At 47.7% G+C, this 12,151-nt stretch overlaps 1 protein-coding gene across 2 annotated transcripts in view; it reads right to left on the bottom strand.

Annotated features, from left to right (window-relative positions):
* Window positions 1-6: 6 nt before the first annotated feature.
* The window catches only part of RAB6A (RAB6A, member RAS oncogene family), a 57,403-nt gene continuing 45,258 nt past the window's right edge, over window positions 7-12,151 (bottom strand). The window contains exons 7-8 of one of the 2 annotated variants that reach the window (XM_065654338.1): window positions 6,710-6,776; window positions 7-2,913 (exon numbers count right to left, since the gene is read on the bottom strand). In XM_065654338.1, the coding sequence (XP_065510410.1) occupies window positions 2,849-2,913; window positions 6,710-6,776 (132 nt within the window). In that variant the 3' untranslated portion in view covers window positions 7-2,848. The remainder of the gene's footprint in view (window positions 2,914-6,709; window positions 6,777-12,151) is intronic. The other variant, XM_065654329.1, reaches the window with a different exon arrangement.

The raw sequence follows: 12,151 nt of genomic DNA on the forward strand, positions 1-12,151 counted from the left end.
TTCCAATGAGACAGGTATTTATTTAGTTCAAGCGCTAAGGATTTTCGCCGTTGCCATCGTCGTTTCGTATTATCGAACAGAGCTGAGGTACCGGTGACATTCCAACATGAAGGAACCTTTTTTTCGCCCCCCCCTTATATAATTTCTTCGACTACTCGGATCAAGACAAAACGTGAGTAATGGAATAGCTGCGTCATGTACTGTACAACGACCAAGCCAGAGCGGGGATGAGAAAAGAAACGGAGCAGAAACCTTCACTGTTTACAAAAAAATCAGCTTTAAAATGGTTGTTCCTGCGGCTCTACCGGCCAAGGCGGTGGAGTGAAAGAAAATTAACACTTAAAAATCCGCTAAGACGCACGGCGCGAGGAATTATGGTGCAAATAAAACCAAAGCCACGTTGCTCCTGTGCTCGCTGCGGAGGTGGCTTTTCACTGGAAAACCGGGTTTAGGACAGGATCAAGTCCTGCAGTCATGTTAAGCATGGATTAATCAGCAAGGGCGTACGTTAAATTAATTAAAAACATACCTGGCTGTCCCCAGCAGCCCTCGGGAGATAGAAGCCAAATGAGCGACGACTGGTCCTTGCGGAACCTTTTTTTATTTGAGAGCAATTTGTACCTTGTCCATGGAACAAACCTGCTCCCCGATGGGCACGTTCTAAGCTGCTCCTTGCGAATCCAGTGCTTAAAGCTTAAAACCGTGGGAAACACGTGGGTTTGGTTATATCGGGAGTGAAAAAAAGGAGGCGCTTGTGGAAAACAGCCAAATGGCGACCAATGTAAGGACCAAAGGAAAGAGAACCAAAAAAAAAAGCAGCGAGATGAACCGTTTCTGCACAGTTAAGAACAGGACAATACAGGAAAAGCAGTCAGGTTTCCTTCCCCCCGAGAGTTTCTTTTAAATAAAGAATGATCCTTTGTCACATATCATTGGATGTTTATTTCAAGACATGCCACGTCAAAAAAAAAAAACTCGCCTTTTTAATATTGCGTTAGAAAAGCACTTTACAGCTCGTTCTGCCTTTAAGTTACCGGCGTGCAGAGTCGCTAAAACCCCAGGGCAGGGCACGGGTCTAACATTCATTTCAGGAATTCGGAATTCCACATCTTTTATGCCCATTTCCCCGGTCAAAGTGGTAGTGAGGACAATTCCCTTTCTCTTCCCCGCTTGGTTATTTTAAGAAGGGGCGGAAGGGAACAAAGGAGGAGCCTGAAGATTGAAACTTTGCAATTGTTCCTTGAAGTCGCAATCGCGACGCAGACTCGAGAATTCCTTCCTGCACCGTTAACTCCGTCTTCGCCCAGCAAACAATGTATTTACAATTGTGTTTATTAACTTACACAGCAACTTCACAATGACTAGTAAAGATTAAAAGGGTGCACTTCTAGTGTGTTCGATTCTGTGTTTCTCGGGTAGCTACATCTCGCAACATCAGCAAAGCTCTACACAGATTCCTCAGCAAAATGACTGGAAAGAGTAAAAAATAATTAAGCGAAGAAATAAATATCAAAGAAAAAAAAAAAGGTTAATTGTAAGCCTAGTTAAATAGAAAACTAAATTACTCGTCATTTAACCAAACTATACAGCTCTAGCGAACCGAACTAAACCAACTCGGAAGACCGAACGTAAAAAAAAAAACGCTAAAAAATAAAGGCATCGATCTGCATAATCAGAAGTTGGTTTCCATCCTATTTAACTCCCTTTCCGTCTACGAGCTCTCAACTAGATTTGGGTCCGATCAAAGCAAACACCCATTCCCCAGCCCACCTACGACCAACGCTATGGAAAACGGGGCGCGATCCCCGATTCCGTGCCCCGCGAGCGTCTCCGCTGGCTTCGTCCAGCTGCTCTCGCATTCGTTTCTGCCAAATTTCAAGGTTTCAATCCGCTCTGGCTGCTTTTAGCGCCAGGCCCGACTTCACTTAAGATTTCCCCCTAAAAGAAATTAAAAAAAATTAATAAAAATAAGAAGCAAAACGCTTTCTCCTCCAAAGACCTGAAACGTTACGTTCCCATCTCTCGGGTGCTAATAATTCACCGGTGTTCTACATTAAAAAAAAAAAAATGCTCTTAAAACTCATCTTGCACTCAAAACGTATTTCCCTGTTTCCTGCAAGTGTTTTTGCTAATGCACATCCACCCTTTCCTTGCCCCCGAACCCTCCAAAAGCCGCTTGTCCCGTTCAGAAAGACACTTTGTGTTTCTCAATATCCTCTCCTGGAAATGTGTTCACGTTGCCTCTGCAAGAACTAAAAAATCCAGAAGCCTTTGGTGGTGTCAAAACCCCCATCTGGGGGTTTGAAGACCAATCAAGACTGTCTCTGCTCAAAAGATTAAGAGCTTGGTTTTAATTTTATTATTATTATTGTAAGGATAAGCGTTTAACCCTTGGCATACGCCACCTAAGTCGCTCCCGGTTTGTCAGCGAAATCAAACGGGTGAGATTCGCCACCGTTCTGCACGTACATCTCGTCTAAGTCCAATTCCAAACTTACTCAGTCACCACCATTTCAAAGTGCAACATCATATTAAAAAAAGGAACAAATATTAAGAAATTGTACCTATTTTTTTTTTCCTTTTTTAAAGTCATAACTAGAATACGCTGGAATATTTTGGCTTTTTTTTTTTTTTCTTATAAATAATGAAGACACTGACATTTTCTTTGTGTGTGTGTGTGTGCTTGTGAAGCTAATAGATCATCTCCACGAGACAGCCAGCGATGATGAACTGCGATACGTTATTACTGAAAGGGGAAGGTTCAAGCCAATATTCACACTGCAGTCAATGAAGAATCAAGGGAGGGAAAGCAGTGATGTTCTGGAGAAAATGGAGAAGCCACGCGGTATTAGCAGGAACAGCCTCCTTCACTGACAGGCTGCTCTTGAGGCTTTTCCAGTTTTATGTCAATCACTGGAAAAAAAAAAAAAGAGTTAAGGCAAATACATTTCCAATGTGGGCTCCCCACCAAGCACAGGTAGGGCAGGATTTTTTTTTTTTTCAGTATAACTTGAAAAGTAATTTTAAGAGCTTTTGAAAAGACCCAAGATAGAGGTTTCTCAGCATTTAATGTCAGACCCCAAATGTCTATCTCTAACCAGGCTCTGCTCTTCCCCAGCGATCCCTCCTTGTTCCAAACCCCTCGCTGCAGTAATTAAAGATCTACATGCTGAAGGGTCTAATCACCATTTCTAGAAGGAGCCAGTAAGAGCTTGGAAACCTCCAGCTGCAAATCGCTGCGAGATTCAGTTTTCCAGCACCGAGAGCTGGTGGGAACCCAGGAGGGGATCGACCCACTGGCTCGAAGGACGAAGCCCTGGAGACAGCAGAGAGCTGGAGGAACCCAGGGAAGGGCACGTCACTTCAAATCAAACACTTGGGTACTTCCCGCACCCGGTGGGGGGGCAGGAGAGGCTGTTTGGTGTGAATAGAATCACGGAATCACTTTGGTTGGAAAAGACCCTCAAGATCTTCAAGTCCAACCGTTCCCCAGCCCTGGCACTGCCCCACGTCCCTGAGAACCTCATGTCCGTCTGTCCAACCCCTCCAGGGATGGTGACTCCAGCACTGCCCTGGGCAGCCTGTTCCAATGCCCCACAGCCCTTTGGGGAAGAAATTGTTCCCCAGATCCAACCTCAACCTCCCCTGGCGCAACTTGAGGCCGTTTCCTCTGGTCCTGCCGCTTGTTCCTGGGGAGCAGAGCCCGACCCCCCCTGGCTCCAAGCTCCTTTCAGGCAGGTCAGAGATCAGAAGGTCTCCCCTCAGCTCCTGTTCTCCAGCTGAACCCCCAGCTCCCTCAGCCGCTCCCATCACACTTGTGCTCCAGCCCCTTCCCCAGCTCCGTTCCCTTCTCTCAACTCGCTCCAGCCCCTCAAGGCCTTTCTTGGTGTGAGGTGACCCCACCACCCCTCTGGCTGCCATTTTGAGCCCTGAGGGGATTTTGGTGCCCCTGGGGCCGCCATTTTGTGTTCTGAGGTGATTCTGGTGCTGCCATTTTGAGCCCTGAGGTGATTCTGGTGCCGCCATTTTGAGCCCTGAGGTGATTCTGGTGCCGCCATTTTGAGCCCTGAGCTGAGGGGCCCAAAACCGACCCCAGGATTCGCGGTTTGGCCTCCCCAGTGCCCAGCACAGGAGGACAATCCCAGTACAACTGGCAGCGTGTGCTCTGCCAAGATAATCCGTGGCAGAATATTCCTCCTCGTGCTGCGCCCTCAAGTACCTTCCACCACCCCCAGCCGGCAGACATGTGCCACCCTGAACTCTCCCAATCTTTCCTCTCATTAAATCACTTCGTTCACCCCACCACCAACCAAACTCCCCCCCGCCACCTTCCTGAACTCACCCCTCACAATCACAGAATCGTTTTGGTTGGAAAAGACCCTCAGGATCATCGAATGGCGGCTCATACGCAGCAAGAACACGGGGTCGCCGGAGAGCTGGCTGCTCAGCACCAGCCTGCGACGAGCCGCTCCCTTGCTGGCACTCGGATTGCCAAGGGACACCCGACGGTCACAACACTTATGTCGCCTTTCACGGGAGGAGCTTTGAACGCTAATCCTCAAACCCAGCTCGCTCGGCACAAGTCTCAAGCGTTTCTCTTATCGGTTAACACAGAGGCAAAGAGGTCGCACAGCTGGTGCTTCCAACTTCGCTCTTTAGGGGCCTGAAGCTGCTTTTTACAGAGGTGAGGGGATATAAACACAAAAAGGGAACAGACCGATAATCCACCTCAAATATTTGGCTCATTTGCTTGCCTGATCTAAACCTCCATGAACATTTAAGAGCTAGAGATGCTCAAAATGAGCGCCCAGAGTTTTGTCACCGAGCACGAGCAGTTTGAGTTCCTTGAACCCTCCATGTTCTGCAAAAAAAAACCAACCCTAAGGAAAATCCCCCTCGTTAATCCTAGCGCAGCTGTCTGGGAGACAATCGTATGCAATTTCTGCTATCTGCAGGCTGCAGAAAGATGAATTCAAAGTGCCCCTATTGCGCTCCCGTTTATAGAGACCGTGATCAAACACCCCGACAGAGAAACCATCAGCCAGCGCCTCAGCATTCTACCACCACCCTCATTAATAAAGATTGTTGCTCATTAACCTTTTGCTGACCTGCATTACAAAATATTTTTGATCGTTCTAGTCTGTAGCGCACAAAGCTTGTGCCTTCGCAGTCGCAATCCACAGCTTTACAAATCGGCCTTTCCCTCACGCAGGGGATGGAGTTTCAGCACCAAACTTGTTCCCCTCCCACAGTTCTGCCGCATCTTTCCTCCAAGGCACCATTTCTCCTCCATTTACCTGCTGCAGAGGGGCCAGAGGAGCCCCAAAAATGACCCGAGGCTGGAACAGCTCTGCTGGGAGGACAGGCTGAGAGAGCTGGGCTGTTCAGCTGGAGAAGAGAAGCTCCGGGGAGACCTTAGTGTGGCCTTTCAGTGCTTAAAAGCGGCCGAGAAGAAAGATGGGGACAGACTTTTGAGCAGGGCCTGTTGCCATACGACAAGGGGTGATGGTTTTAAACTAAAGGAGGGGAAATCCAGGCCGGACATGAGGAAGGAATTGTTGGCCCTGAGGGTGGTGAGAGCCTGTCCCAGGTTGGCCAGAGAGGTGGTGGATGAACCATCCCTGGAGACATCGCAGGCCAGGCTGGACGGGGCTCTGAGCAACCTGAGCTGGTGCAGATGTCCCTGCTCATGGCAGGGGGGCACTGGGGGAGCTGGGAAGGTCCTTCAACCCAAACCTTTAGCCGAGTCTTCTCCTCCCTCCCATCACACAAACACCGGTCCAGAGCTGGCTGGGGTCAAGCCGGGCTGCCCTGGGGGGTTGCGGGATCGCCATCTTTGGAGATTCCTCATGTTTCCTCAAACGTGACCCTGAGAAACTGGTCTGATTTCAGATTCAGCCCTCCTTTGAGCAGGAGGGTTGGAGAATGAACCTCCAGAGGCCCTTTCCAACCTACTTCCTTCTAGGGTTCTGCAAGAGCCACAGTTGTTTTTCAGGCCTCTTTGCAACTGTTTTCCCCCAATCCACAGTCCCTCTTCCTTCCCCACATCCATCCTGCTCTAACATCAAGTAAAGAATCATTCTGGACCCGTTTGCACCCTTCTGCACCTTCTTGTTGCCTTCCCTTCAGTTTTCATACACTCATCGTAATTTTTTTTTGTACTACCTCACAGCCCTAACATCACATCCCTACTTAGAATCATAGAATCACTTTGGCTGGAGACCCTTAAAAGCCAGCCTAACTGTAACCTAAATCTGGCACTAACCCGTGTCCCCTAAAAGCCTAATTTATACATCTTTTCAACCCCTCCAGGGATGGTGACTCCAGCACTGCCCTGGGCAGCCTGTTCCAATGCCCCACAGCCCTTTGGGCAAGAAATTGTTCCCCACATCCAACCTCAACCTCCCCTGGCACAACTTGAGGCCGTTTCCTCCCGTCCTGGCGCTTGTTCTTTGGGAGAAGAGCCCAACGCCCTCAACGCCCCTTAGTCCTTTTATATCCAACCAAACCTTCTTTCTCATTATTTCAAGGGTTACTTGCCCCCGTTCCCCCTCTCAAGCCTCTTTTTGGGGTGTCCATAAGCTGAGCGAGGGTTGCAGGAGAGATATCGCTCCCTCCTTCTTCGTCTTTGTTATTCAGACCCCGCATTCTCCTCGTCCGCGGTGACGCCTGGCAGCGCTTTGCCACTGCTCAAAGGCATAAAGGATACTGTCTTCTCTACTTTTGTCTTGTGTGCTTTCCATTCCAGGCAAGGCAGCTGCCACGCGTCGGAAAAGCTGCAAAAAGACAAAAAAAAAAAACCCACACAGGGAACAGATCAAAACAATTGTACTTTAAGGAGCGTGCACCCCGGTTGATACAGTTCAAACAATGATTCAATGCAGCCCTCAGTACTATTTACGCTGCTGCCACCAAAAAGCCTGACACCAAATATAACCTTTATGCTCAGGAAATGGAAAACCGCTTTTTTTTTGGATGTTATTGAAGATCAAATGTTAATGGCTACAAGCCGCGGACCTTCCAGCACCTTCTCTGCAAAGACGCTGTGTTTGGAATCCAGCGTTTCCACCTCAGACCTGTCACGGAGCCCAACAACGTCCCCGCATCCGGTGGGAACTCGACCTTCACACCTCCACAGACTATTAGTGACACACGAGCACGGACGCAGCGATAAAAATCAAACGCAACATCCGTTGTCACCGATATTGGCCAAGCTGGCAGGTAACAGGGTCAGAAAAGGGGATGTATGGAACGATACCCCCCCAGCATCTTCTTCCAGGCTCCGCGTATCTGTGGTTCAGGTTCTCGATGAACTAGATCGAGGGTCTTTCTTTCAGGAATTTGCCCAATGCTTTTCTGATCGCTCTCAACCTCCGGTACCCAACTCCATCGCTACCCCACGTCCAGCTCGCACTCAGGGTATAAAACACAGAACACAAACACCGAGCGCATTTGCGATCCCAAATACCTTGCTCTGCCTCTCACTTAGATATTGTCCCCAATTTCCCAGCACAATATTCCCTCCAAACTCCCTTCACGGTTTTATTCCACTTGAAGGAGGCCGAGAAATAAGACTGAAGGTGATCGATTCCCTCTCCTGCATTTCTACCTTTGTCCCCGAGGCTCAGATTTGGGGTTCCCGCCACGTGGCTTTTCTCCAACCCCCGGGCGAGGATCCTACAGATTCACCCACTATTAAATCATTAAAATTCACTTGAACGTCCCGAGTCCCCCAAAATGAGAGACCGTCCTTCAGCCGAGTCCGATTGCTCCGAGAAGTTGCCGTGTTCGGTCGGTAGGAAAACAGAAGTTTCAACACGAACGTTCTCTTTTTTGTGTGCCTCGGCGAGCGCGTGCGCAGGAAGATGGGATGAATCTGATGGATGAACAACCTTTGCTCTTCATCACCGTTGTCAAATAATCACATAATTGTTTCTTACTTTGGGAGAACAGCCCTAGTAGAGTTTTGGTCCCATGCTGATGTGCTCAGCACACACCTGATATATATTGAATTAATCTTTTTATACCATTAAAGACATTCTTACTGTTGTGTATTTCTTCCCTGTGCATATCAAGCATCCAGGACATGAGAGGAGTGCGTTAAAATCCCCCCAACAGCAGCTCGGGAACCCCAAAACGCTTGGTGCAAGTCAGACCTCAGCCTTAATGCGTTAAATTAACATTACTGCGCATTATCTCAGCCCTCAAACGACACAAAGCTAAACCACTTACTCCCAGTGACTCGATTTCCAGCAAAACTGGAGCCGAGCTGCTGTCGCTCTGGTTATATTACGAACGTAGGTACCTGAACAGCTTTGCAGATCAGCGCCCAAGCGCTTTTCCAAAATGTTCAGCCCCGAGCGTCCAAATGATGCCAGGAAAACATCAAGCTGACAAAGTCAGCTTAATAAATTCCCTTCAAACGAATCTCTGGCATCCTCACCCCTTTCTCACCAACAGCAACACCACTGAAATCTGGACCGAGACGACGAAAAGGGTCCGAGAAGCCGGTCCTTGATGTATCTCACTCATTTTAGACAACGATTTCAAAGCGAAAAAGCTTAATATCCCCCTCTAAGTTTCTATTAACTTCTGGCATTTCCCACTCTCACCGAAAAGTTCAGGCAAATTCTCATATACCAAAGTAACGGAGATCATGTCAAAATCCCGGACGCTAAAGTGATGCTAAGCCACAGACGGCAGGAATGCACGACCACCCAAAAATATAAAGGTAAGAGAGGCTTCTGGTCAGAATTAAGATCATTTTGGCACAGGGAGAAGCTAAACATTGATCTAATTGTAACCCTTGTCCAAAAAACACCCTATAAAATTCAAGTTCGCCACTTGGTACTTGATCCGCTCGCCTCACCTCGTCACCGCTCTTCAACTCTGTGCAAAAAAGCAACGCGACCATCGTTTCGCGAGCATTTTAAACCGGACAGACAGGAGCGTTTTGGGTTCTAAGAATGAAACAGGGGGGAAGAAAGAGGCCACGGACTTTCCGAGCGATGTCCCATTGCTTTTCCTTGCCGTTCCGATCAGATAAAGCGGACAGCACTGCCAACCTTTTTAGCTTTATTACTTTTCCAAAGGCTTCTTGTTCACTCACTGTAGCACTAGACTATTCATTACAAGGTTTTTCTGCATCTTGGAGATGATCAAGTAATTGAGGTTCAATCTCATCTTCCTCTGGAAGCCTTAAAAGTTTCAGTACTATATTTGAACCCATAAGCAATGTTTTATTTGTCTTTAAATCTTCAATAAGCTTCATGACTTGATCACGTTTGGGTACAGAAGGTTCTGACTTTCCTCCTTTTAATGGGCTTTGTCCCTCAAATTCCTTCTACTCTCAAAATGTTCAATATTCAGGGAGATTTCACAGGTTGATCAAAGGATCTTAACTTCAGTTTTATGAAGGGAAAACAGCTTCATGACTTCTGGGGGCAAAAAAAATAAAAGGATTATGGGAAGGTCACCAGGCTGCATTGCAAAATATTCAAATTCCAGCTAAAGTTACACTTTCAGAAGGGGGAGAGAAAAAAGAAAATCCCTCTCATCAGTTCTAGGGGCGGACACACAACAGATTTTGGCAAAATCCTACCAGATTGGGCCTAAATGAAGCTGCTCGCTTGACATCTTTGCTCTATCAGAAAGAAGGAAATGCATCACTTCGTGCAGCTCTTTGCCATCCCAGGTGGAAAAAAGCATTTTAAAAAAAAATCATTTTAAACTGCGGCATTGCTATTTATTCTATTTCCCCCTTGTACAATATGCAGGGATGCGGTTTATGGAGGGGAGGAGGTGGGGGAGCCTTAAAAAAACCCGCTATTGATGAGAGTCAACTGGAATTTAAATTGAAATGTAAACCGAGCTGCTGACAGAAAGGCCGAGTGTTGAAAATACACTAATCCTTTCTTTACATGAAGACCAGGAATAAAATGACGCCTTCAGCAGTATTTCTCCTCTAAATTCTTTCGATGACAAAAAAAAAAAAAAGAATTTGGTGACTAAGGAGGAAAAAAAAAAAAAAAAAAAATCAACTTTTTTCTTATTAATCTTCCGCTTATCAGCCCCAGCATACGGGAACAAATCCAATTAGGGAAAGTTCCTGATGGTTCCAAAGGAGCTTTCGACGCAGGGACCTTCCAGCTTCGCAGCGCTGAAAAAGTCACGCATATATATGCATGTAATATAGTGTATATATACACGCACATACACGCGTATCTATTTGTGCACGCGTGTTTATGAATAAAAATCCACGTATTGGCGAGAATTCTGGACTTTAGGTGGGAGTTAAACACAGCTGGCTGGAAAACTGAGATGCATCAAGTCTCTATTTCAACCCTGCGACCTCCCTCCTGATTAAACTCTGGAAAAAAAAGAAAAAAGAAGAAAAAAAACCCCACACACAAACCTTCATCTCTCGCCATTAGTTTGAAGGTATTTGCCAAATTGTGCCTTTCCTACTGCTCCAGCCGATAAATCCCCAGCAGATCAGTGTCACAAACGACTGGAGACATGAAAAATAAAATGTTTTCACCGCAGCGATATGGAAAGGACAGGAGGGATCGCGGTCCAGATGGAAAAGCCTGTTCCCCACCGCGAAACATTTCCCTAATTCTCATTCTCTGAGGAGAGCGGCGCAACTCGAAGAATAATTTTCGCCCATCAGACGGACAAAAATAAGAAGAGAGGAGCAAGAGCCGAGTTGTGGGATGTGAAAACGGGGTCGATCGAGGGGCCGCGGCCCCTTCGCTGCTGCGAAGAAAAGAGAAAGTTTTTGTGCCAAATGGCACATTGAGGCTCTTTGAGAGCGAACGTGGAGCGCGTCGGGTACCACGGGACAGAGGGATCGGGGCTCTCCCACCCCTACGAGACGCTGAAATGAACCCTGACATATTCTGGGCATGAAACGCACAGACTAACAAAAAGATTTTGTAAAACACAGACTGCCCAGATAGAGACTGAAGCTCAAGGTCTTTCAAAGCTTATTCAGGGCTGGTAAATAAAATGAATCAGACACTACAATTCTCTGCATTAACTGAAGCAAGTTATCTGCTTCTCAGTCTTAAGGCTCCCTTGGCAATCAGTGTCTGCTAAAACCTGTGGGATGCAAAAGCCATTTTTCCCCCTTTATTGCATCGGTTTAAGCCCAGAATAAAACTATCACCGTTTTTACTCTGTAATATCATCCACTCCTTTTTCCTTCAACACCCCCTCTCCCCAGAGCCAGAAGGAACAGTGAGTGCAGAGGACCTTGGTGACCTGAGACAGCTCTGCCTTGGAATCACAGAACCATTTTGGTTAGAAAAGCCCCTCAAGATCATCGAGTCCAACCGTTCCCACAGCCCTGGCACTGCCCCATGTCCCTGAGAACCTCATCTCCGTCTGTCCAGCCCCTCCAGGGATGGTGACTCCAGCACTGCCCTGGGCAGCCTGTTCCAATGCCCCACAGCCCTTTGGGCAAGAAATTGTTCCCCAGATCCAACCTCAACCTCCCCTGGTGCAACTTGAGGCCGTTTCCTCTGGTCCTGGCGCTTGTTCCTGGGGAGCAGAGCCCGACCCCCCCTGGCTCCAAGCTCCTTTCAGGCAGTTGACTTTGACAGATCCAAGAGCAGATGGCAGCTGTGTGTTACAATCCAGTTCAAATGTGCAACTGGAAGAGACGAGGCTTGTCCCAGCAGCTCATCAGATTGGTCCTTGGGCAAAAGAAGCGCCAGAGAAGTCATAAAATGCAAGCCTGCCATGTCCGGCACCGGCACAGGCTGCAAACCCTCTGCAGCCTCAAGTTGCGCCAGGGGAGGTTGAGGTTGGATCTGGGGAACAATTTCTTCCCCAAAGGGCTGTTGGGCATTGGAACAGGCTGCCCAGGGTAGTGGTGGAGTCACCATCCCTGGAGGGGTTGAAAATACACAGAGATGAGGTTCTCAGGACATGGGGCAGTGCCAGGGCTGGGGGAATGGTGGGACTCCGTGATCTTGGAAGTCTTTTCCAACCAAAATGATTCTGTGATTCTAGATGAAGATCCACCTCCAAGCCTCTGTACCAAGCCCCAGGTTACTCACAGCCACCTCTAGCCCCAGTACTGTGTTAGCTTAAGTGCTGTCCTGAGCCACCCCCTTTCATGCCACAGGGGAATGGCAAAAAAAGA

The sequence above is a fragment of the Caloenas nicobarica genome, chromosome 1 (genome assembly GCF_036013445.1).
Source record: "Caloenas nicobarica isolate bCalNic1 chromosome 1, bCalNic1.hap1, whole genome shotgun sequence".
NCBI lineage: Eukaryota > Metazoa > Chordata > Aves > Columbiformes > Columbidae > Caloenas > Caloenas nicobarica.